The 18,720-nt window shown below is 36.8% G+C and overlaps 1 protein-coding gene and 1 pseudogene across 2 annotated transcripts; one reads left to right on the forward strand and one right to left on the reverse strand.

The window, feature by feature from the left end:
• Positions 1-693: 693 nt before the first annotated feature.
• COPS5 (COP9 signalosome subunit 5) lies at positions 694-16,991 on the reverse strand. Of its 2 annotated transcripts, none has more exons than XM_028533656.2 (8): positions 16,679-16,817; positions 14,264-14,498; positions 13,252-13,380; positions 12,529-12,594; positions 11,610-11,695; positions 7,010-7,121; positions 3,268-3,416; positions 694-935 (listed from the first exon to the last, which is right to left on the reverse strand). In XM_028533656.2, exons 2-8 carry the CDS (start codon positions 14,447-14,449, stop codon positions 851-853), a joined length of 813 nt encoding a protein of 270 aa, XP_028389457.1. In that variant the 5' UTR covers positions 14,450-14,498; positions 16,679-16,817; the 3' UTR covers positions 694-850. The 2 variants fall into 2 exon arrangements, with proteins under 2 accessions (XP_028389457.1, XP_028389456.1); XM_028533655.2 differs by having other exon boundaries at positions 704-935; positions 16,687-16,991.
• Positions 4,773-4,907, forward strand: LOC114514898 (annotated as a pseudogene).
• Positions 16,992-18,720: the final 1,729 nt, after the last annotated feature.

The raw sequence follows: 18,720 nt of genomic DNA on the forward strand, positions 1-18,720 counted from the left end.
TCAGCCTAATGTCAGGCACTTCCTTCAGGAGGCATAACTGGGTAAGTATTTTTCCCAAGAGTTCCCCAGCACAGTTTCTCTTTCAGAGCAATATACTTTGATTCTTGTTTACTTAGTTCTGTGAGGACAGTGGTCCTGTCTATCTTGTTCCAAACATCTCCAGAGAGTACAACTGGGCGTGGTTCAGTAAAGGCACTTCGTGAGTATTTGAATGATTAGATACCCTGTGCTGGGCTCTGTCTCAAATGTGTTATCTGATTTTCAGGAAAATAATTTATGGTATTACTTGGTTAATTTTTCCTAAGAAGACAAAAATACCATGTTAAGTTACATATTTTTACTAATGGGCTATCAAAAGGAGGTCCTCAAATCACACTTTAATTCAATATCATTTCATTTAATGTTGTTGAGATGCCCTAAGAACTGAACTCTTGTTTATGTCATTTATCCTATGGTAAAATTGGTTTTGCTGCAGTTCCAGAAGACCTTCTGTGAGGATTTAATGTACAGGCAAATTGAAAAGAGGCTCTGATAATCAGTATGGCAAGTGAGATGCTGAAATTCTTTGACTAATTTAGAAAGACAGGACTCTTTAGAAAATAGGAAGGTTCTAGTTTCTTTCCCTTAATTCAAGAACACTAAAGGACACTAGAAAAATACTGTAACCCCTCCCTCAAGAAAATGAAAGAACAATTTGATTTCAAAGACTTTTATTACAGGATGTTAATATGTTCAGCACACTTCAGAGCACCTTATACTTCTAAGCAGATTTTTGGTAACTGGTTTTAAAGTGTTACTTGAGTATTTTTCTCATACTGGCTTTCAAGCAAAAGTACTACTTAGGGATTGTTTAAGAGATGTTAATTTGATTAAACAGTTTATCCTTAATAACCTGAGACATCAATCCGTGGATAGCTTCTATGGTAGTTTTACAGCTGGAAAGAAAAAACACATCACATAATGTCATACAACCTGAAAACTATTTCAAATACAGAAGTCCCTTCTATTTCCATACTTGCACTCCCAATAATGATTTTCAGTTCTATTCATACTCCCCAAACCATATCAATGTACATTTTACTCTCATTATTTTTAGCCTCCTGAATATCTTTTGACCATTTCACTACTTAAGAGCATCTTCACAAGGAGTAACAAAGTAAAATTTGATATAATTCATAAGTTAATTTGTTACTTATCAGCTGCTTTGGGAAAAGTTCTGTTCTAGAAGGTCACTAAATTATACATAATTCATAATGATATTGACTCCAGTATTACATTAAAATCTGTTATTCCTGTCCTTGTTTATTACTTAGAATAATTTTTTAAATGATTTTAAAGAATCTTCTGCTTTTTTCCTAAAATAACCACAAACATCCTTCAAATAATTAGACGTCAAAGTTAGGTTAGTGAGTGGACTTACATTTTATTTTATTTATTTTTAAAGATTTTATTTATTTTTAGAGAGAGGAGAAGGAAAGGAGAAAGAGAGGGAGCGAAACACCAATGTATCATTGCCTCTCACGTGCCTCCCACTGGGGACCTAGCCCACAACCCAGGCATGTGCCCTGACTGAGAATGGAACCAGCAACCCTTTGGTTTGCAGGCCGGCACTCAATCCACTGAGCCACACCAGCCAGGGCTGGACTTACATTTTAGAATTGATAAAAAATAAAAAGCAACTCTCCAAAATGCTAAAAACCTACCAGTATTCAGAAAAGATACAATTCTTATGAAGTTACACAAAAAAGGAAAATTCTTTACTTTTAAACTACTACTTTTGTTCTTCTTATGTAATTGGAGGCTTTCCCATAGTGAAATTTTTGCTTCAAAAGAAATTGAAGTATAAATGTAGATAAAATTACAAATCACAGACTTATAGAGATGAATGAGGAAAAACACACATTCAGAGCATGTACCAAAACTGAGACCTAATATAAGGAAAACATAATTTGTATCCAGGTTGCTAGCTCTATCTATACTTTCCAAAAATCCATGGAGAACAAAGTAATGAGGTAATTCTAACTCAAGAGGGCTTCTGCTTCTAATACACTTTTGTCTTCCCTTCTCCTTTCTCCATCCCACCCACCAGTCCAGTTTTTCTTAAAATAGATACCAAGGTTTCAGGTTTATACAGATGTCAACATACTTTCCCCTTCGTCTCTGTCCCTAATTATCACATTAAAATTCAAATATTTGTGAAAATAAATGTTATTTAGGGTAGTCTTCCTAATCCTGTATGTATCTGAAGGGCCACATAATTATATCCTAAGTTATCAGAGAACATATCCAAAGTTTGTTCCTAACAAATCTTGTTAGTGAAATTTGGGATACTAAATAAAAAATCATTTCAGAAGAATAACAAGGGAGATACAATCATTCCTGTACTGATTAGGGATTTAAACTTTTTTTTTAACTTTTTTTTAAAGATTTTTATTTTATTTATTTATTTTTTAGAGAGGGAAGGTAGGGAGATAGAGAGAGAGAGAGAGAAACATCAATGTGTGGTTGCTGGGGGTCATGGCCTGCAACCCAGGCATGTGCCCTGACTGGGAATCGGACCTGCGACACTTTGGTTCGCAGCCCGCACTCAATCCGCTGAGCTATGCCAGCCAGGGCTAGATTTAAACTTTTAAAAAATTGAAAATTTGATCTATTTTAGAAATCCCACTTTAATCCACCAGAAAATGATAACAGTAGAATGGATTAGGACATCCTTTTGCAGAAGCTTTTTTTTTAAAAAAAATTCAGTGACTGATTGGTTTCCTTTGTTACACTTTCTAGCTGAGCCTGGAAAAGATGACTGAGAGTTTTTCATAACATTAACTAGACTTTAAGCCTTTAATGTTCTTATCTAATGTATACTAAATTTTCAAAGTTAAAATCAGCCCTTGACAACTCTTAAAGGTCCCAAGAAGTTAATATTCAGGTGCCATTCTAAGTTATAAAAAAGTTAAACCATAAGGAATTTGAATCCTATTATTATTTGCAAATTTTTAAAAAGACTTTATTTATTTAATTTTAGAGAGAGGGGAAGGGAAGGAAAGAGGGAGAGAAACATAGATGTATGAGAAAAACATCGATCGGTTGCCTCCCATATGCCCCCAACTGGGGACCTGGCCTGCAACCCAGGCATATGCCCTGACTGGAATTGAACCTGACACCTTTTGGTTTGCGGGACAATGCCCAACTCACTGAGCTACATCAGTCAGGGCTATTATTTGCAAATATTGAAACAAAAAAGAGGGGCAGGAATAGATTTGCTCTTACCTGTCTCGTGTAGCTTTGGCAAGTTTATCTTCTGACTTTCGGTCGTGCGTTTCTAAACCCAACATGAAACTCCCTCGTCCCAGCTGGGCTTCTGACTGTTCTAATTTTTCAGACAAATCAAAGACCTGGCCAGTGGTATAGTCTGCATTCTATAGGGAAAATGTTATTGTGTCAGTATACTATACAAGCCTACTATTAGACATTTTTAATGTAAATTAGTTTTATTCAATATAGAATATGGCATTTATAAGGAATTCCACCATGAAGTCTAAGTGAATAGTGAATGAATTAAAAAGTCAAATGAAACTTGCAAAAACTAACTCCAAAGTTCAAGCAGTGCAAGTAGATAGTTTTTCACCCTTTTATAATTTCAAGATTAGATTTGAAATTTCTCCTTTGCTGAAATCCAGTATTTATTATAATGAGCTTTCACAGATTTGAGCCCAGGTTCTGGTTCTGCTACAGATTAGCTGGGAGGCCTTCAGAGTGCCTTTAAGTACTCTTTTGAAAATGGAGGATGAAGACTATTAATTTCTACCTTAAGGCTATTGTGAAGATCAAATTAAATAACAAACATAAAGCTCTTAGGACTGTTCATGGTACCTGGCAAAGCCTTCATAATTATTAGCTAGTTTTGCTATTTGTTCTTTTTTTAAAAATTTAATTAAATTTTGCTTTTATTTGGAATAACTCATTTATATAAAGAAGGACATTCATTTAACATCTCTTGTGCAATACATCCTGTAGATGGAAGATGACATTTTGTTATTTGCTCTTGTTGAACTTCCAGAATCAGCACTTATGACATATTTAAAAAATAACACTGTTTTAGCTGTTCTGATTATAAAATACTACTGCAGAATATTTGGAAAACATAGAGTAATATAAGGGAGAAAAGAAACACATATAATTCCTCCACCTAGCTAAAACCACGGTTCTATGTTAGAGTACTGCTATATGCTCACATGTGCACCTATATTTGGTAAGCTGGAATACACACAGAGGGGGGAAAAGCAGGAGCAAAAGTAGGTTTGCAGTTGTATGTATGGAAGACAGCAGGTTATGATTACGACAAGAGCAAATAAACCTTGCGCTTTGTGTTCTCAAAACCTGTAAACCTATTTTTACCCACCCTTGTATACACCATTTTGTCCTTCAACATTTCTTACTTTTCAGAAAGAAAAATTTTTATAGTTACACATCTACATGTAACTGTAATATTTTTAAAAAGATTTCTGTGGGACATCTTTTTGAGAATGTGTCTGAAATACAAAACAAATTTTCACAAAGATCAGTTGTAAAGTATATATTCCATTTCTTTCCTATAACTTCAAGAGAAGAGCATGAAGATTTAACAAACAACTTGGCAACAATCAGTGTGTTATTATTCTATTTGCTTAGTGTATAGGATGGTGTACGAGAAACACAGTTCAATCACCAAACATGAGAAGTTACTTGCTGTCATCACAGTTACTACAGAGGGCCCTATAAAATACTATCAGCTCAACCTCCAGTTCCCTTTCCCATTGGATCTGAATACCAGGCTTGCTGATTGCTTAAAAGGAGGAAAAGTAATACTGAAGCTGGCCTCACAGTACTTATAGTCTGCTCTATAGCACATGGGCTAGTTTTAAACAAGGTAAAAATAAATAAATAAACAAACAAATGAATATATAAGAATAAAATGCTACTAGCTTTTTGATGATTTTACAAACTTGTATTTTTTAAACGTGTGATTATATTCACTTTGGATCTAAATGGCTTAGGGTACCAATATCACCACCAACTCCACCCTCCATCCCCCACCACACACACAATTATGAGAAAACCCTAAGGTTTATAAGGGTTTCTAGACCACTTTATATTTGGAAGATTTAGTTCATGCCATGAAAATGTAGGATGGCAGAAAAAGTTATACTGTTAAAATGAAATAAAATGACATCAATTACATTTCAGACACATAGAGAATAAATATAGGGAACTAATTTTTTAAATCAGAAAATTACTTTTTTTCCTGGTAGCTTTTAGGTTACATGCTTTAGCTGGGAAAGGAGATGAGTTGAATATATATTTATGTATTTTTTACTTAAAATGCTGCAATGAACTACATATAAAACTGTAAGAAAGGAAGAAATATAGTTTAACCTTTTCTTGATTATTAATGTCCTCAATATATGCAGTGCTGGAATACAGGGACAGCCATAGGCTGAGTAGGTAGGTTTGCCTTTACAAAAAGGTTCAGGCTGCTCTGGTCTTAGTGTTTTCTCCCCTTGCCATCATGTGTCACTTCTGGCTGCTATGAGTGCACTTGCCTCTAAGGAAACAACACATATAAAGCATTTAGCAGTGTCTGGAGGATAGGAAACTCTTAATAAATGTTTGCTGTTATGATCATTTTCCTTCCTTCTCATTTGCTACTTCTGACTGTTGACAATAAAAAATAAGAACAGAAAACTTCTCAGAATTGTGTTTCAAGTACCAGTAAATATGTCCAAGTAAGGGCTTTTCCCCTTAATACAATGAACCAAACAACAACAACAACAACAAAATGTATTGAGGCTTTATTATATGCCAGGCACTTTGCTAACTGCTTTATATAAAGTATTTCACTGATTCTCAATGTAGTTAATGATGGAGGTAGTATTACCATAGAGCCCAAGAAAGGCTTGGTCACATTAAAAAATTTTCTGAAGGTCACAAACAGCCAGTAAAGTGGTACAGTTACATGAACTGAGTTAATTTTATTCCAAATTTTGTGGTTCTAACCATTATGCTAAACTGTACTGTATGAAGTGGCCACTTTTAAAAAAAGTTAAAACAAAATACATACCAACCAACCAAACATAAATACTATATTCCTGGCTAAGCTCTAGATAGAATACATAGAAGTTTGTTAAATAAATATCCTAATTATATCAGGTTTTAATGACTTTTTTCTTTTTGGCCTGGCATCTGCTGCTTTAAGGTAATGCTATTCTGATTCCCCATCCTCTGTCCATGTACTCCTGAAAGGGTTTCTTCTACTCCTGCTCAGTAGTCAAACACTTGCCTTGGCCCAGATCAGGTGTAAGCATGGGCATGTGACTTAAGCAAAGCTCAGACACAATAAGGCTTCACCTTGGGGAGAAAGGGAGAGAGGCAGAAAGACAGAAAGGGAAAGGTGTGTGTATCTTGATCTTCCCTTTTGAATGTGACACTGAGAGGCTACGAAGTCTGAAGCTAATTGCCATCTTCCTTTCACATGAAGCCTGGAACTGAAGCCAAATGACATAAAATCTAAGCTGTGAGAGAAGGATCAAGACCTCACAATATTGTTTGAATGCAAACTTAGCTGAGGCTACACTAATAAGCTTTACTCCTGAACTTTGCAGCTTATACGATTCTCTTTAAGTCAGTTTGGTTGGGTCTCCTGTCACTTGTAACTAGGGTCCTACCTGAAATACCAAGCACAACAAAAAAACAGTATTTGTATTTTCTCTCTGTAAGTCTCTGAGGCAGAAGTAGATATCACCTTCATTTGGGCACTGTGCTTGCCATTTAGACTTGGTCTCAAGAGTACATGACGCAGATCTCTGCTTGGCCTATTATCCCAATCAAGCTCTGGTCAGGCAGAATCCGACCCCAGCCCTGATGTGTTGGCCAAGTCAGGTATAGTCATTCCATGAAAAAGAATTTAAATTATTAAACATCTTATGTAACTTAGATAAAATTCAAATGCATTCCTTGGAAGCAGAGTACTTACAGTAAGCAAGCTAGAGGAGCTCAGCGTATTAACCCAGTATTTATTCCATAAAAGCTCAAGCAATTTGCGATCCAAAGAGGATTTGAAATATGAGACTTCTAAGGCATAATATCTATGAAACAAAAGTACAAATTAAATAAATAAAAAAATTCAACCACATCATATAAAAGTTATAGCCAAATTTAACTTTTTAGTCCAAGAGAACAACAGGTAACCATGGTTTCTTTACTTTTCAGGGTCATGGTTTAAAAAATCTACTTGCTAAACTTTCTGGTGTTGTATTTTCTCCCTCTGTAGCGCCCAGAAATTTCCAAGAAGTCATCAACAACCAATCTGAATTTCTGAATAACACAATTATCCATGATATGAGTATTTATTAGTTTTAGACAATAGCACATAAGCTTCACGAACTGCCTGCCTAGGGTCAAGTGTTTTTGTAGGCTTTTAAAAATACTGCATATGACATGTGGATGTCCTGTTCTCCCCATTCTAATCCCCTAATTAGGAGCTACTGCTTTTTGGAAAAGTAAGGTATAAAGTAGGTCCTTAAAGCACCTAAAAAAATTACTATTACTCCCAAAGGTATCTAACTTATAATCAGTTATAGCAAAGAAATTTTGCTTAAATGTCTGAAAAACATACTTTTTTCAAGTACTAAATATTTAAATGTCTAGGTTCTGTACATCAATGGATACACAGAAACACAAGGGAGTTCTTTATCTTAACAAGCTTACCATTTATACAGAAGATGTGGTATGAATCCACAACCAGTTAGATGACATATACTGAATAACAGTATGTGATACTATTATAGTGCATATATAAAATCAATCACCTACGAATTAACTGTTAGAAATAATGAGTGCTTTTAGTGTCAACAGACTGCCTGAGAAGCTGCAGGGAGAAAACAGGATTAGAGTGACCCCTACATGAGTTTATGGTGTGGGGATCTCGAGAGCAAGGAGGGCATCAGGCAGAGAGCATTGATTCAAGAAAAGGATAGCCATGGACAATTCAGCAAGAGCAGAATTACATGAGGAAAACCTAGAAAACTGTTGGGGTCTAGTTGGTACAGAATATTACATAAAAGGCTAAGAAATTTAACCTTTATCTTTTAGGTATTTGGGACTCATGGAAGGTGTTTGAGCAGACCAGTGACATGGCCAAAGAGGGCTTTAGAAAGCTGGCTGTAGCAGGATGTATAGAGGGGAGAAACTGGGGGCATGGATCCCACAAAGGATGCCATGCAGCAGGGCAGGCGTGAAGGGGTAAAGGTACAGGCTCAAGTGAGTGGTACAAAAGACCATGACACATGAACAGAACAAAAATGCTTGTCGGTTAAGTTTAGGAGTGAAGAAATAAAAAAGGATGAGAATTTAATGACATCAGAATAAAGTGAAGGTGTTTTCACAGTTATCTGTGCATTTCTAGAAGGACACAGCTAGTAAAATTCGGAAGAGGAACAGCGTTTTTCTTGAGCACCTGTTATGTCTTAGGTACTTTCCATGCATTCTCATTTATCTTCCTTCTAATCATATAGGAAGGATTTATTTTTTTCCCATTCTACAGACAAGGAAACAGACTGAGAGTGAAGACCTTGCTTAAAGCCACATAGCAAGTAAGTGGCAGAGATAGGCTATGAAAAGTTATGTTTATTACCAAAAATGTTCTGGTCTTTATTTTTACATCCAGAGTGTAGGCATTTATGAGAGTATTTAGGCAGCGAGGCCCCAAGAGTGAGGGTCAGGTGTGGAAAGGGGACAGGCACTTCTGATCCCTGATGAAAAAAAGAGACCAGGGCAGGGATTCCCAACCTTTTCATCTCATGGCACATGTAAACTAGTTATTAAAATTCTGAACACATAAAAAATGTATTTTTTGCCAATCTGGAAGAAAAATATGTAATTTTGATTCATTCAATAGCTATTGTGCTGGCTGTTGTCATTTTTCATTTGACAATCTAAGGGACATGAAGTCAGTACCTTTGACTAAAACAGGCAGGTACTGCAGGTTTTAAAAATTCTTGTGGCACACCTGTTGAAAATTGCTGGATGAGAGGGTGGGTACTGCAACAGATATTTAGATTTATATAAGGGCACTCAAATTTGAGGCTCTAAATAGATTTTTATGATTTTTAAGGTGGATCACCTTAATGTAATTTCTGTTTTAATTCCTCAGGTTGATACAATATATATTTTTTTTGAGTAGCTGAGTTGAAAACAAGAACATTTGAAACAATTCATGGAGCTAATCCTCACCTTCTGTATAAGTCAGTAACAGATCCTGCCTAGAACTGAAAATCAAGAAGCATCACTATCAGCATGCTGTTTAAAGGTATTCGGGTAAATGCTTAAAGTAGTAACTGTAACAGTTTAAATGACTGTGTCTGGGGGGTGGGAAAGGGAAGAGTACAAGACTTGTTCTTCATAGCAAGTTTCGTGGAACCATTTTACTTTTTAAACTATATGCTTGTAAAACACTGGTAACATGCAAGATAATTAAGAAACTCTTATTTTCACTAAGATTCTTCGAAGTTAAAAATATTAATATCTACATTAGATTCTATGTTTAAAGCAGACTTTAAGGTAGGAAAGAAAAAAGAAAGGTCAACATAAACTGTAAATAGTAGCTCATGAGCAAATATTTCACAAAATGGCTCTATATCCAACCTGCACAGAACGCTGCTCTTTCAATTTGGCAGTATTTCAAATCATTTTGAAATAAAAATAAATTAAGACACTTATTTGCCTTGTGAAAAAGGATAAACTAGGTAAGAGTACATCTTTGAATATGCAAGCAATTTCAGATTCAAAATTCTAGGTAGCTAGAAAGTGGCCATTCCTCTCTGGTAGGCTCCTATTTCAGTAAAACAGGAAATGTAGCCTTGTTTGGATACAGAAAGCATAGCCTGCTGCTGTCTTTTTTGTTTCAAAAGCTGCTGGTAGTGATGAAAAAAAGTAGAGTAGGTGTTAAAAGTATAAGCTTTTACCACTACAACTCAGTATAAATAAAAGAAAAAACTGACTTGGTTATTCTGAAAATGCAATTATCACAACAAAGGTGTTTCTGTGCCCAGGAGCCATTCTCTCATATGGGAATGTCTTAAATTCTTCTCGATAGGGTAAATTAAGTGATTAATCCTAAACCTTTAACTGAAAAATAAAGTGGATTTTTTTTATTCAGACCTATCTCGAGGATGACTGAAAACCGCTTATATTTAAAACCTCGATTTTAGAAATTCTGGAATTTTCTAAGAACTTTTAAAAAATTATTTTATTGTTTAATTACAGTTGTCTGCATTTCGCCCCACAACTCCTCCCCACCCCAGCCAAACCACCGCCCTCCCTTGCTTCCATCCTCCCCCTTGGTTTTGTCCATGTGTCCTTTATAGTAGTTCCTGAATAAGAATTTCTAAACAGAAAAATAAGAGTGGTCGTAGCACATGAGCAGTCCAGGTATCCCTTGAAGTGGGGATATGAAGTATGGAGTAAAGGGGATACTAGATAATCATTTAAGCAACACTTTTTTTGGAGGTTGCTGATCCCTCTATGTGCCATGTTCTACTTCAAATGTTAGGATACAACAGAAAATCAATTCTACTTTCATGAAGTTCACTTTCTAATGCAGCTGACAACAAGGAAGTAAAAACCTATCAGTTGGTGTCAAGTGCTAAGCAAAATAAAGAGGGAAAAGGAACACAGAACGACAGGAAGATGCTATTTTAGATAGGGTGGGCTTTAGCAGAATCAACTTGGTGGACAAAAGACCTAAAGGGCTAAAAGGCAGAAGCAGGAAGACTGGTTAGAAGGCTAACACTCTGATTCAGGCTCCAGGTGGCTTGGGACAAGATAATGAAAGGTGGCAAGATACATTTAGAAGGTGGAGAAAACTGCCCTCATTGGTTTCTCTTAACACTTTAAAAAACTGAGATGTAACTCATATCATAAGGTTCATAAGATTCACTACGTTAAAGAAGTATGCAATTCACAGGTTTTCAGTATGGTTTCTTTAACTTTTGGAGTGAAAATGTTAAGAATTTTTACTTAGCGAAACCTGGGTACTTTAGGTTGCAGATAGGCTAGTGTTAGGCTGGTCCTGATTACAATTTTTTTCAACTGTTAATATCTTATATATTGGACTACATATCTTGTATATTGATAAAATGTTTATGATTGTGTGAAAGAAAAATACATTAGATTAAAACAATTATTAATAAAAATTCAAACATTATTCTAAATTTGTACATTCTTACCACTATTTCAAAAGGTATTATGAAAGGAATTTGCCTGAACCTTTTATTCTTGTCTGTAAGGGGCTTGGCCTGTATATCTTGGGTTTCTTATGACTCTGGCATCAGATACATTTTTTTTTCAATAAGATTTTATTTATTTATTTTTAGAGATGGGGAAGGCAAGGAGAAAGAGATAGAGAGAAACATCAATGTGTGGTTGCCTACCAACAGCCCCCCACTAGGGACCCAGCCTGCAACCCAGGGATGTGCCCTGACTGGGAATCAACCAGCAACCTCAAGGTTCACAGGCCCACGCTCAATCCACTGAGCTACAACCAGCCAGGGTACATACATTTTTAAATTACTTACTGTTTGCAGTGTACACCAAAGTCTTCTATTTTATTAAGTGGGATAGTCTGGTACTCAGAAGGTCCTTCATCAGGAGGTTTGTAGCCCTAAATAAAAATGAAGAAAATAGAAAATTAAACAAAGCAAATCAAAGGAAAAACAATGTTTTACATGTAGCTTTATATTTATAGAAACATTAATTTTGGGGAGCCAAATATTGAACCTAAACATTCTACAATGTATATTATTTATATTGTCTGTCAATTCCAGATGGGGTGGAAAACTGGATTTGCTCTACATTTATTTTTCTTGTTCTTTGGTGAGGTACACTTGTGCTAATAACTATTTTAGCAGGGAAGGAAAAAGATATATGTAGCTTATTTCTCTAGTACCTGTTAGAATACCACGGACACACACATACTCATTAACAAATGGAGACTGCTTTTCCAATGAAATTAACTATATAAACACAAATGTATTGTTTTCTGCTAAGGACAACTAGTGCTAAAGACAATTTGCCTGCTATTTTAAAAGTGTTATTAAATTGTCTTAGAACAAGACAAGACACTAACCATAATACATCTTTTTAAAATATATTTTATTGATTATGCTATTACAGTTGTCCCATTCCCCCCCTTCATTCCTCTCCACCCTGCACACTCTCTCCCACCCACATTCCCCCCCTTTAGTTCATGTCCATGTGTCATAAGTTCTTTAGCTTCTACATTTCCCATACTATTCTTGCCCTCCCCCTGTCTATTTTCTACCTACCATCTATGCTATTTATTCTCCGTAACTTCTCTCCCTCTCTCCTCTTCCCACTCCCCTGTTGCGAACCCTCCACGTGATCTCCATTTTTGTTAACTATAACACATCTTAAAAAATAAGTCAAATATTTGGAATTTAAAAAGTTATATGGACTTGTAATTTCAAAAATTACCTTTGGGTATGTCCTAAAGGCTCCAAGATTCACTTTCCCTGCAGATATTGTTCTTGTTGGGTCAATCTACAATAAAATATATTTAATATCTGCTGATGACAGAATCTTTATATACTTCCATTTGTTTAAACATTATAAATCTAGAAATACATATGTACATATAACACAATAGACATACAATTAAAATAACCAAATAATAGGAATAAACCAAATTAAAAATCTGTAAAAGTTCAACAAAGTGCTAAGTATAGCAATGTCTCAGTTACTTTAGAGATTAGATCTAGTTATTATACTATTTAAGAATACTATCAGAATATTTGCTCCTCTTTTTCAAAAAATTTTTTTTTCTTTTAATAGATGAACAATTTCTACCTTCCTCATAGTAGCCTGGATTGCATCTAGAACACTGAACATAGCAAGGGCTGCTTTAGCAATTCCTGATTTACTCAATTCATTCAACATTGACTCAATGCCTACAGTGTGCAGGGAACTGAGACACAGGTGCCGGGATCATCTTCATTTTACAGAGTGGGGGGAGAGACACTGAGAGGTTCAGTAATTTGTTTGAAAGTCCCAATTTCTAAGAGGTAAAATTCAGATTCAAACGTAGGCAAACTGACAACAGAGCCTTGTTCTTACCATGCTTGTTTTACTTCTCAATGAACACCAGCTTTAGTAATCTTTATGAAGAACTTAATTATAATTGTTTGTAAAAATACTTACCACCACTGCTACGAATGGTTCCTGGAACTGCTGATTGAGCATCTGAGTACTAACATCAATCCCAGAAAGCCAGCAGCCATAGCCAGGGTGGCTATGATACCAGCCAATTGCATTTTCAAGGCGGCCAACCTAACAAATGAAGAGGGCAAGGGAGCTTGAGGTTCCTGTTTAATCTTAGAAACACTTATGGTCTGTTTATATAGCATTATAGTAAAATAAGTAGTATGCAGAATAATTCATAGAATATGCTGCTTTCAAGTAAAAAAAGATGTTGAATAGATAACACATGCCCAAAGCACAAAATTAACAAGATATAAAGGTTATTCAGTCTCCTTCCTACCTCTTTCCCCCCAATTATCCAGTTTCTCAGGCCAGATATTACTACTATACCCAGCTGCTTATATAGTATTGTCCAGAGATGTTCTTTGCACATATGTAGATTAATTAAAAGCAAACCTGATGGCATACCACATATAGTATTCTACACTTTGCTTCTTCACTGAAAATATTCTGGGGTTTGTTTCATATTATATATAACTACTGGTTGGCAGTTCATTGTATGGCTATACCATAATTTATTGAATCAATTTTATATTCAGTAATTTTAGGTTACTTCTGAAGTTTTGGGTTTTAAACACACATCTGATAATGAGTATGAGATTTAAAAAAATTTTATTTGGATATAATTGACATATAACACTATATTAGTTCAGGTATACAATGTAGTGATTTGATATGTATAAATTGGGAATTGATCACAATAAGTGTCAATTAAAATCTATCACCACAGTTATTTATTTCTTGTGATAAAAACTTTTAAGATCTACTCTCTCAAGTGTGAGGATTTATGTTAAAAATTTATGCTAATATATACATTTTATATAGAATTATTGAAAAATAACTTAAAACATAAACTTAATGTAAAGAGGATAGCTTTAAGTATAGAAAGTCAAAAGTCACCACAAGACTCTTTTATCTGCAGTAACTAAACTTAAAGGAACAACATTTTTACCTGTTTGGCATTTTCTATGTATGCAGCCATGTACTCATATGCGGCAGCCTGAGCATTTACTCGGGTTTCAGTGCCCTCTACAGGCAAAGCAAAACTGTCCATAATGATCATTGTTTCACCATCCACCTTTCCCAGCATCAAGCCCATCACTTCCAAGTTGCCTCCTGATCTGGCGTGCATCACCATTTTCAGTAGAGCCAATGCTGAGATTTTGCAGTACTTAAAGTAATGGTGACTACAAAACAAAAGCATGGTGTAATTAACTTTCTTATATAAAGTACAATTTCAAGACTGTGTGTGAAGATAATGAGTATCAAAGAAATTTATAATGGTAGAAGGGGGAGAAAGTGTAGAATGTGGGAAAGAAAAAAGTAGAAAAGGAAAGAGTCTGCAGGGGGATAGAAATGATAAACATGTCAGAGTCCTGCCAAATATTTCCCCTTAGGGGAAGAAAGAGTATGAGATAGTTTTTTAGAATATACTGCTCAAGTAGAAAAGAGGTAAGTACATGACCAGTTCAGAAGACTTTTTCTTCTTAATTTTGGAATTACCAACTCTGACTGTGATTGTGGTTGGATGGTTGTACCTAACTATTCTCAGTCCTAACCTCTGGCCTCATGGTTAAGAATGTGGGTTCTGACATCCATCTGCCAAGGTTTGCATCCTTGCACTGCCAGGTCCTAGCTGTGCCCTTGAAATAACCACTTAATATCTGTGCCCCAGTATTCTCATCTGAAAATAGGACATTTCACAGAGTTGTCAGGAGGAAATAAACTAAAATGAAGTAATGTATGAAAAGCACTTAGCTTAGTGCCTGACACATACTCAACTTCTATGGTATCAGCCTCAAAATTAAAAATGCAACCCTAATATCTTTAGTTCTACTATAATCATTATTTTAGTTTGTTATTCTGTGGATGTGAGTAAACTGCTCTTGAATAAAATTATATTTTCCATCTCACTGATACAGCCCCAGACAGCTAAGATGAGTACAAGTAGAGCTATAATCAGACAGTGAGGCAAGCTGGCAGCTTCCAAATATCTAATTGGCTGTATCAACCTAAAATGCATAGCCTGCTATAGAAGAAAGCAGACAACCAGGCAAACTAACCAATCTGTATAGAGTGGTCAGTCAATGTTTCTGAGAAGCCTTTTTAAGATGTCTGTCCACAGGTTTCAATTATAAATTGAAGACATGGAGACTTGCTTTTGGGAACCAAGATATGAATGAAAATCTTGGCTCCTCCATTTACTGGGGAAAAGGAAAAAAACAGTTACTGTGCTCTTCTTACATACATTCTAGACATCCTTTTTTATATTACTTTATCTAGTACATCCTTTTTATATGTTACCTTATCTAATCTTCATGACATCACCAATGGTCTTATTTCCATTTCACAAATAAAAAGATAAAGATGGATAAGTAAATTTCCTAGGGCCAATCAACTAGTGACAATAGTGAGATTTGATCTTAGGCCTGACGATTGGTCACTTAGGAGTTTTTTGCCTCTGTGATCATGAAATAAGTTCCTTATTGTATTTGCTTATTTTCTTATTTGCAAAAGAATGAAAATACAGTACCGGGTTGTCATGAAGATTAAATGACATGGAAATTTCCAGCTCTGTGCTCAGCCCATATTAGGTATTCAATAAACATTACTGGATCTGAATACTGACCGTTAAAGTTTGCCTTGTAAAAAACTGTGAGACAGATGAAGTATGTTTTTTGTATGGTGACCATGGCTCTCTTTTCTCTCTCTCCATTAGAGAGACTGTGCTTTTTACTCTCTTCCTAAGAAAATCTGCTCTCAGGTGAAAGAATCCTTAACTTGTCATCACTCCCACAGGGATTTTGCTAAGGTGCAAAAAGCCTTAAGTTCTATCGATATGACCTTTAGCTTTTGTGAACTCGTGGAGTAACATTTTGGGAGACGGGGGAGACCCTCGTGTGTTTCTGAAATAACGACCAGCAATCAAAGGATTATAGATCTTTAAAAGATGGCTAATAGTTAGAGACCCTTAGGCTGGCTCAATTTCTGAAGACAGCTGCTGTCTCCACAGTCTGGGATAAGGTGAAGGTCCCAACAAGGTATATATTGACATAAAGTTCAAGGCAGTGTGTCGCATATATTACAAATACGGATGTTCAGAAGGGACACCCCAAATCACTGCTTGCCGTTTTCCTCTTCCATCCTTCGGAGACAAAAGTGTTAAACAGAAAGGGGAGACGAAGAAAGCCCCAGTGGTGGGGCTTAGGCTCTAGTCGTGGGAATAAAAGACCAGAAGTTTTCAATTGCATATTCTTTCTACTCCCTGTTCATGAAAAACCAAGGTCTCCACCCCATTCAATTCCCACTCCCTCTGGGTCTCCTAAACTCCCGCCGCCCCTTCCCTCCCCTGCATCTCGCCAGGGACCTCCTCACTCCTTAGTCCAGGGCTTCGCCGCCAGGATTTCTTGCTGCTGTTTCTTGTCGTATTTGTAGATTTCATCGATGCTCTGGGCTTCCTGCATGTTATTGGCCAATTCCCAGGTTTTCTGCGCCATACAACTCCCGGACGTCGCCATCTCCAGGAAACCGAGAAGCTGTCGCCTCCACAACCAAGCTGCAACTTTACCTCGCTGGATTTCCGGGTGTGGGCTTCGGACCCCGCACCACGGGTGCAAATTCGTACTAGCCTCTCGAGGCAGCCATGACACCTGGAACCGGAGGTGAAGTTGGTGCAGACCATTCCGGGATGGCGGGGCCCTTCACAGGCTCGAACATGTAATTAGCACTTACACAATAGATAGAGACAGTGGAGTCTTCTTGTAGCGTAGAGGAGGACTTATTATCTTGGAAAGTAACATGTGTGAATTATGACAAAAAAGTTATTAAATATGAGAATGGTATAGCCTTCCGCACCGGAAGATGGGAATGTTAACTGTTTTGCCAGAAATTGGAAGGGTCCTCCTTTGTTCGTACTGCGCAGGCTCAGTCTCCGCCATATTAAAGTGGGTAGATCCTTAACCTGGAGTACGGGCGCGGGGGGGGGGGGGGGGGGTGGGGAAACTCTTTCTATGAGGTTTTAGGCACCTTATATGAATTAAGACTACTGAAAGATTAAAAAATTGGAATGTATGCGAAAAAGCTGACATGTAAGTAGGCCTGGATGCTGGTTGAAAGGTAAACGTGGCATCTTAATTGACTTGCTGAAGAACCGATGCTCAAGCTTAGAATCCCACGGGCTCGTGTTGGTTTGGCTCCACGCGTTCTTCAGCTATCCGGCAAGGCCAGAGAATATGTGTATGATTTACTAGTGTTCCGAAAAAGTTCAGTGTCCAGTTCCTGTGATATTTTAAAGTTTAATATTCAGCATTACTCCGGGAAATTACCCCTGTCCTCGAGACCGAATTAATCTCAACAGCCTGTTTTCTTCCAACAGGTAATGCTAGGTATCAGGAATTTGCGGCCGAGAGGGAGAGGTGGGGCAGTCAGGGTGGTCGATTGCGGCTTAACTGCTGACTTTATCATAGTCTAGCAGAAGAAACAGCAAGAAGCTAGGAGCCACAAGAGAAATGTCCCGCTTAAAGCATGCGCACTGACAGCCTTTGCCAGGACCCCAGATAACCTATACTTACATAATAATTAACCTGAATCAACATTGCTGTTTCCTCGCTCCCCACCCCAGGACCCATCAATCAAGTTAGGGACTGCACTCCCGGAAAGCATACAAAACCTTGGCTGGCACTCACTGCTTTACATTTAAGTCTCCAGACCTGAGAGGCAAGGGTCCCCGCTTTGCTATCATCGGCAGCGCCCCTTCTCTCCCTTGAGAATGTAAATAAAACTTTTACTCGTCTATTTCGTTTCGCTGATCTTCAATCCTTTACTGTGTCGGCGGGAAGAACAGAGCTCCAGTAACATTAATATGGTGTTTACTTATTTTGTTTTTGCTTGTTTTACGTATTCTTTCTTTGCTTCCTCTCTCCCACTCCGCACTAGATTCTAAGTCCTAAATCACAGTTTTAGGGATAAAACATGGAACACAAACCTGGTCTTATTCCTTGTTTTAAACACCGAGATGTTTATATACACACACACACACACACACACACATATATATATATATATATTTTTTTTTTTTTTTTTGCTGGGGGCAGGGGTGGAAGAAAGGGGGAAACAAGGAAGTGGGAGAATAGCACCTCTCTGGCTATATCTTTTCTAAGTCACCCTTGAAATTTTGCATATTTGGCTAGCACTAAAAGGCACCCCCCCCGACTTTTCTACCTGGGAACTCCTATTAATCTTTGAAAAGATAACTCAGAGATCTTTACTATATCTTTCTTCCTCCTGTCTCCATAATCATTCCTTCCAAAGTGTCTGTAAGTGCTTCTATAACTTATTTTGCATTGTATTGTTTACTTCGAAGTTTTTCTTCCTACTGTAAGTTTTAGAGTGCAGGGTATTCCACTAATA

Source organism: Phyllostomus discolor, chromosome 7 (genome assembly GCF_004126475.2).
Source record: "Phyllostomus discolor isolate MPI-MPIP mPhyDis1 chromosome 7, mPhyDis1.pri.v3, whole genome shotgun sequence".
In the NCBI taxonomy this organism is placed as follows: Eukaryota; Metazoa; Chordata; class Mammalia; order Chiroptera; family Phyllostomidae; genus Phyllostomus; species Phyllostomus discolor.